This window comes from Ceratotherium simum, chromosome 14, assembly GCF_057802395.1.
Source record: "Ceratotherium simum simum isolate JZ-2026a chromosome 14, ASM5780239v1, whole genome shotgun sequence".
Lineage (NCBI taxonomy): Eukaryota > Metazoa > Chordata > Mammalia > Perissodactyla > Rhinocerotidae > Ceratotherium > Ceratotherium simum.
In genome coordinates this window covers 45,973,802-45,995,894 of record NC_141913.1, presented here as the reverse complement: position 1 = coordinate 45,995,894, position 22,093 = coordinate 45,973,802, and the positions used below count along the sequence as shown (strand labels likewise).

The following is a 22,093-nucleotide window of genomic DNA, read 5'->3' as shown; positions in this document are numbered from 1 at the left end:
TGATGCATGTTTGAATTTGCAAAGTACTTGCCAAACTCTTGAGAACCTACAAAAAACAAAGCAAACATACCTGGCTCCAAAGATGTCCTTTTTGGCGAGATCAATTCCAGAAACAACCTTCACTCTGAGAATACGTGACTCTCCCTGTTGAAGGGAAAAAAAAAGGTTTAAAAAACAGACCTTCAATGGATCACTCTCACCCAACATGCAAAGTCAATGATTTCTCTTCAGTCTGGTATTGGGATACAGAACAAACCGACTCAAGAATTGGCGATTCTTCCTTAAACACTGAAGCTCAAAAAACACATTCCAGCTCTAAAATCCTACGACCCTAGAAATTTAGAGCATCCAGGTAAATTAAGGACAAGTTTAATCCAAACTAGGTCATGCAGATCAATTTTTTCTGCCATTGAAAGGAAATACTTCCCAACTGTACCAAGAAGACAACCGCATATATGAAACTGCCTAGATAAATACCCAAGTGCAACAAGGTACCACAAATTTAACAAAGAATTCCTCCTTTGGAATTTACATATTTGTGTGCATGGCATGAGACAGAAAGGAATTTAATGTGGTAAAATACTTCCTCAAAATTACAGCTTCAAAATATTGGTGCTGGCAAGCAAAAATAATTCCTCAGTTCCAGTAAAAAGAAATAAAAAGCATTATCCCAAATGGAAATCATACCAAACCATCTCAAAAATCAATCACTCACTCATTCATTCGTTCATCTGCTTATTCATTCATTCCAGTATTTTCTAAGTAGTTCCTTTGCACTGCCCATTGAGGGAAGCCTTGAAATAGAGACATGAATATGCTCATGGTCTACTGAGAGGACTCTGTGATGGCACCATGCCAAAGGGCATGGGTCAGAGGAGTAGTTAAGGGCTAAGACATTCAGAATAGATGAGATGGCTTAGGGGGAGCTGGCAGCCCAAAGTCTGGGATAACTTTCAGATTTCCAGAGGATGAAGTTGAATTCAAGGTGCCTATGAAACAATCAGGTGCAAAAAATAGATGACTATACAGACAAACAGGAGAAACATCTAGTCTAGGTTAAAGGCTTGGGAGTGGTCCGTGTAGAGTTGATAGTTGGCAGTTACAGCTAAAGGTCAGTGGAAAGTTATCCAAGAAAAGTGAGAAGAAAAAGCAACCAAGGATGGAGCCCTTGGGAACACAAGCACTGAGGGACAAGAGAGAATATGAAACTCGTCTACCCAATATGTTTAGTCAAGACCCAGGTGATGGAAAGAAAAACTAAATGATGTGTAGATGATGTCATGTCAAAGGAGATTAAGGCAGGATGAAATAAAACATGGAGACCAGGATGCTGAACTACTGCCAATCAGCTGCACAGATCAAGCATGCAATTGGAACCCGTACTTGAGATCATTTACTTTCCAGGATCCTTCCATCCATCCAACCATCCACCCCTATCACAAGGCTGCCCACGTGCAAACACAGCAGGGGATGCGAGTATATTTAAGATGTTTCTCAGCTTGTGTGAGCTTATGAGTCCTTTCAAACAAGGCCCGCATTCAAGTTTGGCAGGATTTCATGTGTTTGGCAGCCTTCGTGAAAGGATTAAGAGACTCAAAGCAACACCAGACAAGTCAGGGATAACTAAAACATAACCCTACTACAGCGTAACAGTTACTCCAAATGTTTACCAAAGCCCCTGTGTTGAGGGCTCTTCCCTTGGTTCCTTTAAGTGCTGGGTTGGCTGCCCTCACCTTTCTCTTACTCACCTCACTGGCCAATCACCAAGGATTCTTAGCACAGATGTTATCTAGGCTAAGGCCCCTTTCTGTTTCTCACAGTAGGCTGTACTCTGCTGTCAATCATCTGATGTTCCCTATGGTCTACTCAGCTCAAAGAATGCCACAGTGAAAGTGTTTTTTACACATGGATCAAAATTTGCAACACACCTGTGTACAGTACATAGCACACCTGGGAAGAGTTTATGGCCTACTAGTGCCCATAGCATACAAATTAAGGATCATGGGTTAAAACAAAATCCTGTCTGCCAGGCTAAGGGATTAAGACTCTACCTGAGAGGGAATCAGGAAGCATTCAGAAGAAGAAACGGAGGACAGAGAACAGCTAGAGATGAGTATACTTTTCCTGTCTCCAGATCTCCGTCATCCTAACTCTCTGCCCCTCCCCCAAGTGACAAATACGTCCAACCAGCAATTCTCCCAACCCCACTGTGCAGAGTGGGCATGTCAGTTGAAACCCATAGACGGTGGATATTTTTAAAGGCAAGTGCTAAATCTCCTGGCCAGTCCTTGGTGCTGGCTAAAGGAGATGTCTGACGTGGCAGCAGGAAGGTGAAACGACCTTTGAGGAGAAGGATGGAGGGTCTGCTAAGCAGTAACTCCTTCCGATGACCAACTCAGAGCAGCAGTTCTGTTGACACCTCTAGTCTTACACTTGGGACTGATTTGGGACTGTGTCAAGGGATGGAAACCAAGGTACAGCCACAAGTCACAGAGCAGAAGACAAGAATTCTGGAAAGAACCATCTCTTTGTCTCATAGCCCTTAGAATTTTCAGAAATGCTGGCTGAGTCCTGGACTTGCCACAAACTAGATAGGGGGCTCAATCGAACCTTGTCTAGATTCTAAGGAATAGGATAAGCCGAGCTAACACCCGGTCCCTTAGATTTACATTAACGTTGGGTCAATATTCTCAACTGGGTGGACCTACTTTCCAAAAGCATGCATTTTAAAATCAGGGAACATTTATATGAATAAATGAATAAAAATAAATTTAAGTGAAGGGATAATGAGAATTTTTATGAAAACTGATTTATTGATTTAATAAGCATGAGCACCTGTTCTAAGATCTTGGGATACAGCAATAAAGATAGACAAGAAGGCCAACCCCCACGCAGCCCACCTTCTAGTGTTACTGAGAGTGCACCATACAAGGCCTCTCGACTACATAGGAAAACAAAATCAGGAAACTCTGGAGGGCAAATGGTAATACATAACAAACACCTTAAAATTTTGTACACACACCCTTTCACTAAACAAATTTTCATTTAGGAATCAATCCTAAAAAAAAATAAGCACAGATATGTGTACAAAACAAACAAAACTAGCTAAAGAAATAGTCACCAAAACACTCTTCTAATGGAAACAAAACGTAAAAGTCTCTCAAAAGTCGATAGTAACTATTCATGGCAATTCCATGCAATGGGCTACAATACTGTCATTAAACATGTGTGAGAATCTGTAACAACCTTCATTCATTCGACAAGTATTTACTAAGTACCCACTGTGCGTCAGACACTTTATCTGGGGGTACAGATGTGAGCAAGACAGAGTTCCCACCTCAGGAACCCACAATCTAGACGGCAGAAACACAGACTACGAATACATAATGCAAAAAAACAAGCACAATAATTTCAGATGGTGGTAAGTGCTTTGATGACAATATGACAGTTAAACAAAAGCAACTGAGTAGAGGGAGAGGGGAAAGTATTTATGACTGGTGGTGGGGCAAGGTCTCTTTGGAGAGGAGACATTTGAGCTGAAACCTGAAGGAGACAGAGGGTAGTGATGGGGGGTGGGGAGTTATACACAGGATGACAGCAGGTCCCAAGGCCTGGGGGGAGCAAGTCTGGTGTTGGTTACAGGAAGAGGTGAGAGGAGAGGGAGGGAGGGAAGGAGGGAGGGCAGCATGGTACCATGGGGTCAGACACCCGACAGGCCAGCCTCAGTACAGGGTGAACATTATTCCAAGCATCTTTGGAAAGTTTTAAGCAAAGAGTGACAAAATTTGACTTAAGTTTTTAAAAGACCACTTTGGTTGTTATAGGGGAATGGACTATAGGGGAACAATTAGAAAGATCTGGCAAGAGATGGTGGGTCTTCACACAGACTAAAGATGGAGAAGTGACCAGATTTAGCATACAGAAACATGTTCAAAATAAACTATTTGGTTAAAAAAAAAGTTTCCAAACTATTTATACAATTAAATTAGAGACAAGCAAGTTGTTCAACAAGCTGTTGTTCCACTTTTCCACTTGGACCCAGAACTGTTAGACTTCATTTCTCAGCATTCCTTGCAGTTAGGTGCAGTCATGTGACTAAGTTCTGGCCAATGGGATATGGACAGAAACGATGTCGGTATTTTCCAGACCAGGCCCATAAGACCCTCCCACTCACCATCCTCCTTTCTCCTTCCCATCCCCCTGCTCAACAGGAAACCCTGAAGGCCAAGCAGGGAAAAACCCCACAAAAAGAGCAGAATGGGGCATCCTCTACCCCACCCCACCTCTCCACCATCAGCTACAGACCAGCCCAGAGAAGGAGCTGCAAATAGACTTGCACTGTTTATTCCCACCGAAAACTGAAGCTTGCTTTAGCAGTTGGTCTACCCTCATACACGATATAATCTCATTTTTAAATAAATATCAATTATATATATGCATAGGAAAAGACCTAGAAAGGATGATGCTAATAGTGATTATCTCTGGAAAATGAATAATTTCTTTTTGCTTATCAGCATTTTTTCCTTTTGAATCATTAAATATTTTTGTCTGGAAACTAAATTTTTGTAGAAGCTTCAGAAAACACATAAAAACAGAAAAATCTAAAATCTCTGCCAATAGCACCATCCGGGTTTGCTGCATTTCTAAAATGAATAAACCTAACTTTTGTCATAAGAAAAACTAACCTAACAGTTATTTTTTAGCCAGTCACAAAGGTATAGAGCTGCATATCTGGAAGATGTGAACAGGTTTCTCATATAATATGCAAGTGACAGCTGGGAGGTGAAGGGACAGAGGGCTTTTATCGAGCACTTAGTATTTACAAGCAGCTGTTGCAGGAAATTTTACTTCTCTCTCAAGTTAAGGGGCAAGGGAGCAGGAAAGAGAACGTTACTCTAAAAAAATAGTTTTTACACATGGGCTGCAGACATACAGCAAAACTTCTTATCTTTGTTTCCTCCAAATAACAAGCTTGCATACAGATAAGCAGCCATCGTCATTCTGTAAGGAAACACATGACCAGGTGTATGACATTTATCAGAGGCAATGGGCCCCAAACCAAGCAATTGTACCTTCTGAAGCATTTTATTACTTTCATAAAATTTATGCATGACATTTTGGTCCCTGGTTACGACACCAGTAAAATTAAATATTTAACTAAGGCGGCTTACGACAATGAAAATATTATTCAGAGATGGACTGTACAATACAGAAAAAGCACAGGCAGAGAAGAGACAAGAAGAGACCAAATAATAACGACAGGCATTCTCATGACTTAAGTGTCTCTCCCTGTTACTATTAATCTATTGTTTTGCATTGTTAGTGTGTAACAGGGACAATTCTATGCATTTGACATGTGTTTTTCTTTTCCACTTGATTTTCTAATTCTTCTTCAAGACATAGAACAAGATAAGGTGCCCACGCTATAAATGACATGGCATAGAGGAAGCGCCAGCTTACAAATAGGTGGTATTCTGAAGGCTCATTGGTAAGACAGTTGTTTGGAACTCAGCAGCCCTGCTCATATAAATTGTGTATAAGTGGTTACTAGATTCCCATGTCTACCCACAAAGCCTATGAAATACATATTCTATCAAAGTTGTTCCTAAGTTCCGACTCAAAACTCAAGATACCAAAATTTACCTTTTCTCCTATGAATCTGTCTTGAGAAGGAAACTTTTTATCTTCTATCATTTACATTCTCCACAATGGCAGATGATCTCCCCTAAAAAAGGTGGTACCTGAATCGGGAAAATAGTGTTCTTTCTCCACAGGGAGCCACTATGACCCCAGGTATCACGTACACCAGCTGTCCACGTGGACAAGGAAGTCCTAAGTCAGGGACTGGCACATCTTGGTCATTCTCCCCCAAATTAGTTTATGTGTTTACCTTCCATATTCCACTGTATATAGAGATCTATATATAAAGTTCTAGCTATTACCCATAACACTTGTAGGCTCAAAGTAAACACTTCCTAGATTAAAGAGATGATCAGTATTTTTTGTACCACTGAAATACCTAAATGATATATCTAAGTTACATATACGTCAATTAAATTCAGTTGTTTTAAAAAATAAATAAGCTTGGGACCAGCCCAGTGGCGTAGTGGTTAAGTTCACACACTCTGCTTTGGCAGCTCGGGGTTCGCAGGTTCGGATCCCAGACGCAGACCTACGTACCACTTATCAAGCCATGCTGTGGCAGGCGTCCCACATGTAAAGTAGAAGAAGATGGGATGGATGTTAGCTCAGGGCTAATCTTCCTCAGCAAAAAGAGGGGGATTGGCAACGGATGTTAGTTCAGGGTTAATCTTCTTCACCAAAAAGAAAAAAAAAAAGCTAACATATGGAAAGTCCATGCTATTCCTGCTACACAGTAGGTATCATTAATCTTCCCATTCGTACCTGCTCTTGTCCCAACTGTGAGACAAGATCCCGTTCATACATCTTCCAAAAATCTCCTACACCGTCCTATCCTCCCCCTACATTCTTGTCATCTCCAATTTGCTATATATCCTGTCCCCTTCACCTTCTTCCTTTTCCACTCCAATTCCTGCCCTCTAAACCTTTTCCCCTCTTCACTCTCTTGATGGGTTCCCTGACCTTACACTGCTGCCACCTCTCCTAACCTTTCTCTCCCTCTCTCAGTTCTCCACTTTGACCTTCCAACTATACATTCAACAAATACGTGCTGAGTGACTATTATGTTCAAAGCACCGTGCTGGCAGAAAGGAGCCCAAAACAAGACACATTCTTCTCTGCCCCTCAGGAGCTTGCAATCAGCTGTGGAGGTTAGATATATACACATACCTATAATATCCCTATAATACAGGGGTGGAACAGAGGCATAAGATGTGTGTGGTGAGAACAAAGATACAGGATGGAAGACGAGAACAGCCCAATACCAGGACTACAAGTGCAGCTCCAACTCAGATAGTACTGATGACAGCAAACAGCCCCAACCCACAGGACTACCCACGGTAGCCATTCACCATTGTCAGCCCAACACATAGCACTCTAAGTTACAAGGAGAGTCTCAAGGATATTACAGTAGTTCCAGAAAAAACTGCAGAAACACAGGATTCTGCGCAACCTAAATTTCTCAACCTCTACTAGATTATGGCCATTGTTATGCCAAACGGAAAGTTAACAAATGGAAGAGGTCAAAGAATGGCCCCCCCAGAGCAGAATCATAATTTGAATGCTCAAGGCAACTAACTTTCAGAAATTATGTTGTGTAGTTTTAAAATATGTCCACAAATTCTTGATATTCCTCTCTTCAAGAGGTGGGGCTTAATTTCCCTTCCTTGCCTAGTAACTTCTTCCTAACAGAATATGGAGGCGGTAACAGTGTATAACTTTGACGATTAGGTCATAAAAGGCATTGTGCCTTCCTCCTCTCTCTCACTCTGGGGGAAGCCAGCTGCTGCCATGTTGTGAGGACACTCAAGCAGCCCTACGAGAGGAGAGGTCCTCGGTGTGAGGAACTGAGGCCTCCTGCCAACAGCCATGTAAGTCAATCATCTTGGAAGGGGGTCCCCCAGGCCCAGTCAAGCCTTCCAAAGACTGCCGCCCTGGCTGACATCTTTACTGCAACCTCATGAGAGATCTTTGCCTGCTAAATGCCAGAAACTAAGCAAGGCGTGTGTCAGAATCAGCCAGCTAAGCCATTTTTGGTGTCTTGACCCAAACAGCGCCTATTCATCCCCAGTGGTCTGCTCAGGGCCATGTAGTTGTTCAACCAAAAGTGCTTACACTCTGCTGAAAACAGTACAAGGAATAAGGACTCAATAAGACAGAATTCAAGCTCACAGGAATTTACTTTCTACGTATCAGGAGAACAACATACACATAAGTAATTACAAGATAAAGTAGAAAGTTTCATAACAGCAATGGATGGTTCTGCAGAACTCAGAAGAGGAAGAAATTAACGTACCTGCAAGGAGTGGGGAGAGGCAAATAAGCCAGGAAGTTGGGGAAAGCCCAGATGAGCAGACATTTGAGCCAAGCCTTTAAGAATGAGGAAAAGGGAGGAACAACCTTTCAGTCCAAGGAAGAAGCGTGTGGGCTCCTCGAAATGCAGTCTGTGTGCTGTGAGACGGGGGAAGGGAAGAGTTGCCCCGGCCTCGCTTCATCCTCTATGCTGTGCAGGGCAAACACGTTTAGCAGGCAAGTGACAGGCTCACCAGATGACAGGAGCAGAGGGCCGACTGAAGGGAGGTGAGTCTAGAGATAGGAGGACAGGTCCACTAATTACATGGTCTGCTACACTGTCTGGCAGATGAGCACAGTGGCTCTGGGAATGGAGGACACGGGACTGGTTCCCTGGGGGGAACAGTATGGGTTGGTGACAGATTGGCTCCACAAGGCAAAGGAGAAGTCATCAACTCAAGTTTCCAGTTTTGGTGTTAGGGGCGGCTGATGCTATTAGATGACAGAAAATAAAGGCAGAAGAGTGGGAGTCTAAGGCTACAGGAAATTAAAGAACGTGGGTTTCTTGACCTGCGGTTATCTTCCTAGTGCACAGGTAGAGATGTCCAAGAGGCAGTGAGAAGTCAGAAACCAGAGCTCAGTACAGAGGTCAGAAATGGACACCCAGTGTGGGAGCCCCGGCACCTTCTTCTGGGCCTTCCTTCAAACTGATCATTTATTCAGGCACTTAAGTAATAAATCACTGTAGTCTTTTTTCTCTTTTAGGTAAGTCTTATTTTCTCAGCGAAATTCTACGGTTGCACTGTCCGATATGGTAGCCCCTAGTTACAGGAGGCTATTTAAATTTAATTACAAGCAATTAAAATTAAAATTCAGTTACTTGGTAACACTAGCCACATTTCAAGTGCTCAATAGCCACATATGTATAGTGGCTACTGTACCGGACAACGCAGAGAGGGAACATTTCCATAATCACAGACAGTTCAATTGGATAATGCTGCTCTAAGGGCGCTAACTCAATGCAAGAATGCAGCAGGATTTGAATAACCTCTTGTGAAAGGAAGGAAGGAAGACAGGAAAGGAGGGAGGGAGGGAGGAAGGGACCCCTATTCTTAACCCAATTCTAACTTAGAACACTTCAGAAGAGTTCAACTGTGGAATTCAGCTATCTGGAAATGAGGCAGATGTTACTACAATCACATGTTCCAGGGTCAGGATTTCCTCTGAAATATTAAAGACCAGCATGCAAGTTAAGTGCCTATAAATTAATAGCTGTAAAGTCTAATGAAGCAAATACTACATAGCGTAGTACAGTCTTCCTGCATCTAGACATTTTAAAACTCATTACACAAATAGAGGAATAGCGGTGATGGTAGCCTAATAGAGTTTGTGACAAAGTTCTGGGAGTTTTAGCTGATGAGGCCAGTTCGGGCCAGTGTCATAACAAGGTTGCTAAATCTTGCACAGTATTCACAGAAAAAGTATTCAGGAAGCAAGAAAAGAGGTAAAGGCCCAACAGGGGCTCTTGGTCCCTTTAAGAGAATTACTGACATACTGGCAGATATTCAGAGAGGAAGGACTAGTAGGAAAAGGCAACCGAAATCAGATAACTGAGAACAGCTGAAGGAATGGGTGTGGCTGACCACCTGGAAAGCTACCTAGAGGGAGCCCTGGGGAATAAAGACAGACCAGGCCCAGAGCGTGAACTGAAGACAAGGGGAGGGACCATAACATCTGGGCGGACCAGCTGCAACCACATCTACCTGCTCCAGAAAGGCAAGGTTGCTGTAGGAGATAAATTCTAATAGAATCTCATTCAAGCACCCATATGATTTCTGTCAATTCTAACACCAATTCCACATGGCTTGCACTGAATCTCGCCGGTTTCTCTCCTACTCTCTCCTCCACCCCTACAACTAAATATTGTTTTGGCCCATGCCTTCTAAGTAGTAGCATTACAATTCTTTCTTTCAGTGACAACATTAGATGTCTTTGTTTCTGACTTTTGAATAAAGCCATGGCATTCCAGAAGGCCACCCAAGTTCTTTGCAGATCTCCCTATTCCACATCATTTCACCCATAAAATACATCCCTGAAGGAGAGATGGGGGAGCAGGTGGGCTTAGGGGTTAGTGGGAGGTTGAGGAGGTAGCAGTGGGTGGTAGCTAGGGTCAGTGACATGCTAAGGGACATGCGAATCCCCCTGAGCCTCACATCTAACATGACTCAAATGTACACCTCAGCAAGAACGCATGAGTGGATAGATTTTTAGAGTGGCTCTCATTTAGAAATGTTAAATCTCTGAATGCCAAAAATCTACAGTAATTTAGTGATTATGGGGAGAGGAGACGAGGGTGTCACTGAACAGTGTCCGTGAAATGAATGAGCTGCCAAGAGTTTCAGCTTAAAGGACAGTCACTCTCTTCCACTAATTAAAAATTCTCTTTTTACCAAAAGAATTGGTAAAATTCCATGTAAAAGGTCTTCAAAGAATCCATTTATCAATGGTTCTTTTGTTCCAAACCTCTAATCATAAGACAGGAAACATTTTTAAATTCCTCCAAGATCACCAAGACAAGAATTACCTTTGTTTATAGTTCTAAAAAATGATAATAAACAATGGCACTTTGTTGAAAGCCAAAAATCATAGCTCAAGATCTAAAATTTTATATTTTTCATGGTAGTCATAACTCTGACCTCTCACAATAAAGTGAAGTCTGCGTTTCTGGGCGGAATGTGTAGTTTGACTAGAAGGAAGTGGAAGAGGTCCCAGCTTCAGGAGGGAAGGAAGGGCTGCCAAGGGCCGTCAAGAAGACATTCCCCGAGGGAAATTCTGTGGTCCCAGATCTGAATCTCATCAGTAGGATCAGAAGTGTGACTCATGTCAGGGTGCCAGGGCTCTCAGCATCTTGGAGAAGATATACATGAACAAAGCTGATAAGAAACTCACTCCAGTGTCAAGTGTTAGATTTTACAATGAGAAAATGGCCTGTTGCATGGCTCTAAAGGCTCAGGACCAATAACTGGCACGTTTACTCTGCAGGCAAGTTGAAGAGATACAAATTATAACCAATTGGAAGGCTGCACGGTGAGCATGTACTCAGACTGAGGGCTCAGTTTGGTTATCCATACACACCCTGTGCTCATCTTCACAACAGGGTGACCTTGCCGCTTCCCAAGTGCTTGAGCTCTGGGGCTCTGGACAGGCCTTCAAAGAGCAGCATCAAACAGAAACCTCTCCAGGCTTCTATTTCCTGCTCTCCAGACCACCTGTCCCAATTCCCAGGCTCTGTCCTCACAGTGCAACACAACTACCAAGGTTCCCCTTCAAAGATTGCAATCAAATTCCAACTCTGCCTCCCGGAGATCACACCCAAGTCACCCCCACTGGAATTGTGGATGTTCTCAAACTCTTCAGCCACACACTTAGAGCTCATTTCTTGGTTTGCTCCCACAAATAACTTATTTGCTACTAGGTTAATCCTCAGAAGATGACTCTTACTAATTCCTGGATAGGTGTGAAGACCTTGTAAAATAATTATCCACTCTTAACTACACTAGAAGGCAGTAGAGGAAGACAACAAGGAGAACCAAGACCCCGAAGCAGAGAACTGGGAGGGTGCTGAGGATATCCAGGCTCTGCAAGTGGTTCTACTAAGTCCCAGCCCACAATGGCTGAGAGAAGCTGCTGGTCACCTCAGAGGAATTACAGACATCAGAGACGGGCAAAAGTCCCAACTTTGAAAGAAAAGAAGTTATGAATCACAATATAAATTATACAGACTGGGCTTATGGCAGTTTTTCCCTCTGCCAGAACCACAAATAAGCTATTTTTGCTCAGATCTCCCACTTCTTCTTTAGGTGTCAGCTTAAATGTCACATTTTCTGAAAATTTCCAGGGCTCCTAGACTAGGTAAGTCCTCCTACAATAAGCTCCCACAGTACCCTATATTTCTCCTCTCACTCTTTATTGTCGTTGCTTTTTAAATTAGCTCTCATGCCCAAAGATGAAGGGCAGGGGCTACACAGCAGATCACAGGGAATGACAAGAAAGATGGTCCACGTGCAACCGCTCAAGGCCTGAGAGCCACAAGCAATCTCTTAGCTTGCTTAGCACCATTTTCCTAGACTCTAGCAAAGAGCTGGGCACCCAAATGGTGCGGAAGAATGAATGACTGAGTGAATAAATGATATCAATCCAAAACATAGTTCTAGATTGAATTACTAAATAGTTGGTGAGCATTTAGAAAAGGAAAACAATCTATAGTTAAGGTTTGCTAAGACTAAGACATGCAAACTTACTTCCTGTTTTGATAAGGATAATAGTTCCAGGGCTATTATGCTGCATACTCTGCTGCATACGTAGTGGACACAGACTTGGTCTTGCCTTTGGCCAAACCACACTGTATCCTTCTAGACAAGATGATGACGTGAAGGTGAACTGATACTAAAGTTAGGAGGGACTTAGTTTACCCAGTTGCCAACTTCCATCCAAAGAATAATCATTAGAAAACTCCAGGGAGGTCTTGGGGGGTTATGTCATAGGGCTCTATCATTAGCTCCATCATGGGCAGCACTGTAAGCCAGGAAATTTTGGATGAGGATATTGATGGCAGGCGAATCCAATTTGTAGCTGATACACACAATTGGATAAAATGTCAGATGACTGGATCAGAATCCAAAAAGATTTCACCAGAATGGGTGACGAGCCAAATCTCTCAGGATGGAGTTTTATAGTGATATGTGCACTTAGCTGCCTGAGTCAATGCAGAAGGGGCAGGATGGAAGAAACAGGATGAAAGAGCATCAAAAGTGGGTGAGAAAGTCTTGGGGGTTGTATTTTATCTCAAGCTCAATATGACTCACCACTATGACGGTGTAAACCACTTGCGTTATTCAAAGTCCAGAGCAGGGAATGTCATCATGCTGTGCCCGGGGCCAGCATTATGTTCAAACCCAAGTGGCATGACTTAGAAGGGAGGTGCTTGTTGTTTTGCTTTGTTTTTTAAGTCAATAAGACAGAACCCATACAACAGAATACTAAGCGACCATAAGAAAGAATGAGGATGCTCTCTGTGTACAGGTTTGAAAATCCAATATGTACTGTCACATAAAAAGGCTAGGTGGAGAACATTTGGTACGGTACACCATCCTTTACATAAAAGGGAGAAGGAAGGAGATGTGTGTGTGTACACACGCTAATATCTGTTTGCATGTGCATAAAATAAACTCTATAAAGACACAAGAAACTGGCACCAGTGGCTGACTCTGAAGACAGGAACTAGTTGGCTAGAGACAGGTATGAAAGAGAGACCGACACACACATTGAGACTTCTCACTGAACAGCCTTCTTCACACTTTTAATCTAAAACCACTTAAATATATTAACAACTCAAAAAAATTGTTTTTAAGTAGCCAGGATAGTTAATAAACAAACAAACGTCACATGAAGACTTAGGAATGTTTAACCCAGTTTAAAAAAAAAAAAGACGACCAGATTCTTTCTGCAGGAAGTGGGGTGGGGTGGCAGAAGCCAAGTCATTTTATGTTATGAGGCTGCAGAGGGCAAACCTCAAGCCAGGGAGTGAAAAGCTGCAGGAAGGCAGATGCGCCTTATTGATGGGAAGGAACTTCCGATTGTTATTCCTGGTCAAACACGGAGCAGGTGGCCTCCTGAGGTGGCGAGATGGCCGGTTAACACCAGAGGGAGAGCAAAGGCCCGCCACCTGCCAGAACTATCACCAGGGGTGAGGAAAACGAGCCATATGGCCCTTGATGTCCCTTCCCAACTCCAAGATGTGGTTTTAGAAGACCTGCACATGAGGAGCCAATGGCTCAGTCTCAGATGATTTCTGCAGGAGCACACATTTTCAACATGTACATATGTAACTTCTCTAAGACAACACAGGAACAATAATGACAATCCCCACCTACCTCACAGTGAAACACAAAAGATTATTTATAAGTCAGAATGCTTCCTAACTTGCAACCAGTTTCAAAACATCATGAATGAAATAACCAATAGAAATGAAATAAGAGCATCTGTAAACAGTATTTTTTTTGGGAGTCTGTTTGTTATTCTTATTCTACATCTTATTCCAAAAAGGATTTATGGTGGCTAACTGGCTCTAGACAGGATGTTTAAAACTTCTCTTATAAAGAATAGCAACATTTCTTCTACCATAGCCTAGTCATTAGACTCCTGAAGATGACTCGAAGGGAAGGACTCTGGAAGAAAGTGCAAGAGGTCACTGGTCCAAGGGGTGGCTGAAGTTAGCTTGAATGTCACACAAAAGCTAAACTGAAACAACAAAGAAAAGCAAAACCACCAGCTAGGATGAGAGTCAAGACAAACCTCGCCTAGGGAAAAGCCACAAACAGAACTGACCTGTCCCATTCGAAACTTCAAGAGGCCATGCCTCCCAGTGCCACAAACCTAGCAGAGCCGCAGATGTCAACTACAGGACAGCAGATCCTGAGGGTGACGAGAATAACAGGATTTGTCGTGGCCAGAGATCCACAAAGCAACCCCTTATTTTGAACCCCTCCCTAATTCCTCGCTCACATTCTAGCATCTCTGGCTGAAAGCCAGCAGCACACGGTGAGTGATGCTAATCTCTAATTTATTGACCAGGTATCAGTGCACCTGAGACCAAACCTTCATGGTCCCTGGTTTCACATTTAGAAGGAGACAAGTAAGCCAGACATATTGATCTCATGTTGGGGAGAATCACTGCTTCTATAGCTTTACTTCCTTAAAATGTGCAAGTGTGCGTTATCAGATTTAACATTTCAGCTGAGCTTCATTTATCCAGCAATGCCATTTTATTACAAAGACATAACTCCTATCAACAACTCATTAACAAGACAGCGACTCCGAAAAATTCTATTTCCTAACTTATCAGAATTTTGCCTTCTGTTTTGAATTATGACTTTTTTTAAAAGGTAAAATAGAAATTGCTAATTTTTTTGTTTTCTCACAGAAATACGTAACACTAAAAGATTTCATCTAAGTATTAACTTTAATTTTTTTTTAATTTAAAACTATCGAAGTCAAGCTTTCTAGTTTTTTCTTCAAAGTACAAAATAATCTCAATTACTCTATGGCCGTGTACTGCTTCAAAAGAGATGTATAACTAAGTAATGCCAGAACTAAAATTACAAATGTTGTGCTACTTCCAACAGAACACTTTCGGAGGAAAAAGAAAACAGGAATGTCACGGTATTTTTTTTAAGGCACCTGCAGAATGCTGGATTGTTAGTGTGCTAGTTCTCTGGAAGACCATCTGAAACACATTTTAAAATATTTATTCCTTTCACAGTAATATTTTATGAAGTTTGATTCCTTTTGAATTGCCATAATATGGATTTCACATAATATAGGAGGGGAGAAATTGCAAAACAAAGTAATCCCTTCAAAACTGCTTTCATTTTTCTACTTACATATGCATACACACTTTTCCCACATCACAACAGTGTCTGAAACATAGGAGGCCCTCATAAATATTTGATGAATAACTGGATATTGTGAATAATATTTAGGCTTACCTGGTCCTGCCCTGGCAGCAGCTTCTGAGCATTTGGGAAACTGTCTGCAGCTTCCAGGTTCCAGACGGTGGTTGGGACTCCGCAGGTGTTAAAAGCAGCTGTGATTAACACCTCATTGGGCCCCTTGTGAGTTCCACCCAGAGCAGCAGAAGGTTCCACGTGGTCCAGTAAACATACAGCAGTCTCGCTTTGCACGTACCTGAGTTCACAGAATCGTGCAAACCGAGGACTGCCCGTGTCAAGTTTGCCTTTTGGGGAACTTTTCTTGGATTTATGGCCTTTACTAAGGCTCACATCACATGTCCATTTTTTACTTTATTTTTAAGAGTTTCCTATCAAATACTTTATTCCTTTTTCTTTTATTAATCAACCGCTATTGAATGCTATTTCTTTCTATAATTTGAAATTAATGTTTAATCTTAATGCCAAGCACTTTGTACTCGGTTTTGATTGTCATTGTTTAACGAAGTTTAACAACTTACTTCTTTGAATCTTCCAATGTGCACCCTAGGAGACACAAATGTCAACCTCTTCCCACTTCCAATTCAAATCTTTTCAACTACAGGCCCTGGGACACATTTTGTACCTTTTACAAGCCTCTGCTGTTCATTAGATCCATCTACAAAGAGGCTGTTATTTATGAAGGTGACTTTTTTTTTAATTATTATCAAATGAGAGGCTGTAGAAAGTCAGGAACAATTCATCCACAGGACGATAAAGCTCATAACACAACCATTCCACCAGCAAGTCTGGGTGACTCAGCTTGGGACCTAAGGGGCATTAGAGCCAGACCCCTTCCACAACCTGGACCTGCTCATTTCACCTCCCCTTCCCCCAAAACCCTTAGGACACAGAAAGAACGTCAGCCACCCTGCAAGTGGCTAGTCACAGTCATGGAATGTTTGCACCTATCCTGCAACTCTGCATCCCACACCGCATAGGTGCTGATTCCCTGCAAGGCTCTACACAGGAAGAAGTGCTAAGAAGCCACAGGACCAGCATGGAGCATCATCTTGGAGTACCAATTTTTCTGGATGTCTTAATGGGTAGAACAGTGATTCTCAAAGTGGTGAGTAGTCCCCCCCCCCCCTCCCCGACTACCAGCACCAGCATCATCTGGCAACTTAGTGGAAATGCAAATCCTCAGGCCCCACCCCAGACCTCCAGAATCAGAATCTCTGGGGCTGGGGACCGGCAATCCGTGTTACAAGCTCCCGGGTGATTCTGAAGCACAATCAAGTTTGAGAAACAATGTCATATCAAAAGAAACAAGGAAGTATCAGGGAGTAAAACAGGCAATTTGCACCAGGTTTTAAGATTTTGCATTTGCAACTGGGCTGCACTGGACTCATCTGCAGGGATAAGCTCAGTCCCCTCTTCCCAGGGAAAACCTGGATGGAAATGTGTGAGAAGAGCCAACAACAGCTCTCAACGCAGGGCCCTTCTAGATCTGCAGCTCCAAGGCAAACCCCTGTCCGCCCAGCATCCCAGCCCTGAAACTGAATCAGTCTCTCGCTCGCTCTTCAAATCCTGGGGGCTTCCCAACGACTCTTACCGAGAATTACTTCGGGAAAAAACATACCAAACATTACTGAAGGTTCCTCCAGGGTGGTGGGAGGAGGTGATGGTTTCACTCTGAGTGTAATTTTCTAACACGTGTGAGTTGCTGTTGTTTTATTTATCATTTTTTATTTTTCCAAAGAGCATGTATTATACTTTCGTAATAAGAAATTAAACTCTGTTCATGGGGAGGTAGAACCACTTGATGCCACAACAGATTCTTTGTCATCCAATATTTACCCAATTTCACTGATTCTTTCTATCCTATGGTATAGATTATTTGATACTCAATTTCATCAAATATACATGAATAATACATTCGAATCACACACACACACACACACACACACACACACACGCACCCCACTGCAGTATTCTCATTCTCTTCCTGCGCTGACCCACCAGTTTAGGGCTCTCCCTCAAGCATCACTCCCAACTCCACTCTTACACAGCCTACTCTTTGTTCTCTAATCCCACAGATTATTGCAAAATCTAGTCAATTAAATGACTATTAACACTTGATCCTATGTAGCCAATACTACTTAAAATACCAGTAAGCTTTGTCCAGGCTGCCCTCCCCCCCCACTACACACACACACACACACACTGAATCACCAGGCTACAGCCTTATCTTTCACAACCATCCTGTAAATTACCATACTTTGGTGATTTCCGTATTTTCACACTGGTTCTGGACCCTCATATTTAGCAACCATTCTTGAGCACCTACTGCACACCAGAAATTCAAATTTTGAATTACTACCACTCATCCTTGACATCCTGAAGCAAACAGACCATGATGCAGGAAACATGAAAATATATGGAGAGAGAGAGTCGTGGAGCCTGGACCAACTCTGAGGAGAAAAAACAGGGGGAGAAGAGAAGGTGCACCAGGCAGACGGGAAACATGGAGAGGAGTCTCTTCCCCTCGTGCTTCTCCAGAGCAGAAGCAGCAGTTCCTTTCCCTCCAGCCCCACTCCAGGGGTCCATAGTATAGGCGTCATTTTATGAATCATCTCAGGAGCGCATGTGAGGAATGCACATTTGGCAAGGGAAGGACTCCAAAAAGTCAAGGTTGTTAGTCACCAGAAAATGACACTCAGGAAAGTTATGAAATCCCCTGTAGGGGTTTTTAAAAAGCAGATTAGATTCCAATCTCCCTGTCTGGTTGGGGTGCGGCCTGAACTCCCTAACGGGGTCAGAGTTTAAAGTCCTTTTGTAGCTGCAGGAGTCAGGGATTCACACTATCTTCCCTGGGACAGGGGAAGGGAGAGAGGCAGCTCACAGCAGACAGGGGGTCACCCTGACCACCACTCCCACTGAACCAAGGCCCCCCAGGATGGAAATCAGCGTCCTGGCCTTAGTGCCTGCCAGCCTGGCCACCACGAAGGGCAGCCAGCTCACAAAGGGGCCAAGACCTGAAGAAACATCTTGTACCCTCTCAGAAAAAGAGCTGTCCATGCCCTCCTCCTCTACTCCTGCGTAAATATTCAAAGCAAGTTAGCTAAGATCTAAAAAGCATTTTGTCAGCCTAAATAATTGGTGCTTTTAATTTTCTCCTTTTAAGCACTAGAACCAAAAGTTTCAAATCAGTAGTTAAAATTTATCAAAAACACAAAGGTCGATGGCACAGGCCAGCAGGGTAAACAGCAGGTAAATGGATGCGTTGATTCCAGAACTAAAAGGCACCACCCCTTCACACAGACTGCTGTTATTCGGCTATTTACATTTAAATCTTTATCAAATTCTTTTAATAGGCAAATAAAGAAACACTATAAAACCTAAAAGAAAATCTACCTTACTTCCAAAAAATAACAATTCTACTCAATCTTCAATACTAGAAAGAGCCTTGCTCAGATAAACTGCATAGAAATAAATTACTACCCTCAGTAAAGCTTCATCTTTCACTGTACGATTTATAAACAGAGAAACATTCACAGATGCCCATTTCTTTTTCCTTTAAGAAAAATTCACAGCTTTCATAGTGTTCACACATTTTAAATCCATTCATTTTCTTAATTTTTTTTCCCAAAGCATATCTCCATTGAAGAAAACTAACCAGGCCCATTTAGACTTGTTCCTAAATAAAAGTTCACAACCCTGAAGTCTAAACAAAATCTTTCCAGAAAGAAGAAAACTAGGTCAACTATGTTAAAGATGAATTCCTAGCTCAAGATTCTTGAGATAATATAAAACTACTGTGACTGTGGATGAATTAGCGGAGCTTTAAAAGGCCCCAGGAAGGTAATACCTGCTCCCCCACCAAGAAGTCTTACCAGACAGTGTGAATTCCTTACATGCAAGCCGTCTCAGTTAGGAGAATACACTAAACAGTAAAAGTGAGCTAAAGCTGGAAAACTCAAGGGCATCCGCAGTTCTGAAGACTATGCAGAGGTCCTGGCAGCCACCAAGGGTTACTTTCCACTGCCAGGTGACAAAGTGAAAGAGGAACAACTTGAACTGGACTCTCAGGAAAGTGCTCCCCAGGTGCGCTCCTCTCTGGAAAAGCCGTCTCACCTCACATCACAGGCGCCAAAGGAACTTGCCACCTGGAGACACCGTTCAGATTCTCAGAGCCCTGCAGAGTTACCTCTTCAGGAAATGGAACGAGTTAGACTCACAAAACTCCATGTAAGGCAACATCAGCTGTCAGCGTCCCTCCACCTTCAGTAAATGTTTAAGGTCCACCCTGTCTTAAAGTGACCCTTCCAACAGCTCAACTTTTCCCTGTGCAAATGCTTCCTCTTCTGCCCCTTTTGGCTCATGCAATATAAGCTGGCTGTAGGTTTCTCAGAAAGAATTGGCGTTGTTTCACTCGAGACAAATATATTATTAGGCTCCTTGTTTGTGGAGGCCATGACTAGTGTATCATTTAGTCAAGGGACGTTTAAATTCTTAGAGCAATCAAATAATGAAATCTTAAAATACCAAAAGTATGGATTCACCTTTCTTAGAAGAAAGATCTAATTATCCACTGCACATTGGTCTATTCCACAAAAAGCGCAAAATTAAGGCGGTGTTACGGGCTGAATTGTGGTGTCCTCCTCCTTTTCCCCACCCCGCCTCCAAACTCATATGTGTGAAGCCCTAACTCCCTGGACCTAACAGTGTGACTATATTTGGAGATAGGGCCTTTAAAGAGGTGATTAAGTTAAAATGAGGCCAGTAGGGTGGCCCTAATCCAATCTGACTGGTGTCCTTATGAGAGGAAATTTGGACATAAAGAGATACCAGGGGTGCGCACACACATGCAGACAGGCATCCGCAAGCCAAGGAGAGAGGCCTCAAGAAACAACCCTACTGGCAGCACCTTGATCTTGGACTTCTAGCCTCCGGAACTGCAAGGAATAAATTTCTGCTGTTTAAGCCACTCAGGCTATAGTATTTTGTTGTGGCAGCCCTAGCAGACTAATAGAGTTGGAAAGAGAAAATAGGAGTTAAATGACCAAGTAATTAAGCAAGACAACCATATAAGACATAACATCAGCTAAAACAGTCCTCAGGTGACTCTAGGAGAGAAAAGGGTGACTTCCTTGGGTCCTGTGTCGTTCCCCAGGGGCACACAGCTAGACCAACAAACCACATTCTCAGCCTGGTCCCCCTCTGCAGTGCAGGGCCCCAGACAGCAGCCCCGCCCTGTGGACAGAGACGTCATCGAAGCCATGGAGAGACCTGGCAGGTGAGGTGGGCCTGGCAGGATGGATAAGATTTGCTGGCAGAGAAGATGAGGAGTGGCAAAGAGAGGCCATGTGCATTAAGAGGACATTTTAAAACCCCAACTAAGAAAAGAAGGAACTGAAAAACAAAACAATAGGACAAAGGGCAAAAGGAATCAACTCAATAATCTGTAATGAGCAAATACACATATGAAATACTGGCCAATCTCCCTCATCACTGTATTCAAATTAAAACATAACTCTTAAATTAGGAAAAATAAAAAATTTTAACACTCAATGCTCTTTATGCAAAATTGAGTACATTCAGAGCTGCGGTATTAATAACCATCATGATAATCCACAGACAGGAACACTGAAGTTTAGGGAGAAAGATAAGTAACCTGTCCAAGATCAAGTGGCTGCCAGAGGCAGAGGCTAGAAAGAAACTCAGGTCTTGCTAGAACAGTGCTTTTCAGCTGGGGGAGTGGTAAAAGGGAAATTTGGCGCGGTGTGGAGACATCTTTAATGTTCTCAACGGGAGGAGGTGCTACTGGTATCTACTGGGTAGAGGCCAGGAATGCAGTAAACACAGTGCACAACGCACAAGTCAGCCCCAACAGCAAATTACCATCCAGCCCAACTGTCAACAGGGCTGCCCCACGGACACCCTGTTCTAGAACCAAAGCCAGTGCAACCACATTCTTGCAAACTTTTTCTAAGTTAGAAATAAGTTCCAAAAAAAATTACCAAAACACACATAGGTATACAGAGACAGACAGATACACACATAGGCAAAGCCATCAATCACCCTGCTAAACATCCTATTTCTGGAGAAACCTAGAGAAACCTCCCAGTACAAGCTCACACGGGCACCCAAGACCTCTGAGCCAGGCTCCACCTGGAGTCTTGAGATGGTTAATCCCAGCCTCCCCATGGGTCCTCCTGGGTCCCTGCCTCCAACCACTCCCACTTGGTTAATTCTCCCACCCACATCTGCTCTGCACACCCTCTCAGGACAGCTACACAATTTGCGAGAGCCAGTGCAAAATGAAAATGTGGGTCTTTGTTCAAAAATTAAGAATTTCAAGACAGAGAAATTTCAAGAGCATTAAACCAAGCACAGGGCAGTCACCCGCTCAGAAGCGTGGGGCTGCAATAACCCCGCACCACTCCTCGCCCTTCCTCAGCCTCTGCACCAAGCCCATCAGGACCCTCTTCACCTTCTTCCTTTTCCAAAATGCTCCCCACTTCTTTGTCACATCTGAAGCTTGGCTCTGCACAGAGGACAGGCCGGGGCAGGCCAGGTGTTCTCCTACACGTCACAGCCCAGGGCTGAATCCTACACTGGAACTTTCCACCACAGCCTCTATGCCCCTGCTGCTCCACTTCACATGAAGA

At 43.1% G+C, this 22,093-nt stretch overlaps 1 protein-coding gene across 2 annotated transcripts in view; it reads right to left on the bottom strand.

The window, feature by feature from the left end:
* The window catches only part of NEDD4L (NEDD4 like E3 ubiquitin protein ligase), a 337,348-nt gene that overhangs the window by 227,184 nt on the left and 88,071 nt on the right, over positions 1 to 22,093 (bottom strand). For both annotated transcript variants that reach the window (XM_014781457.2, XM_004422576.3), the window contains exon 2: positions 71 to 144. In XM_014781457.2, the coding sequence (XP_014636943.1) occupies positions 71 to 144 (74 nt within the window). The remainder of the gene's footprint in view (positions 1 to 70; positions 145 to 22,093) is intronic.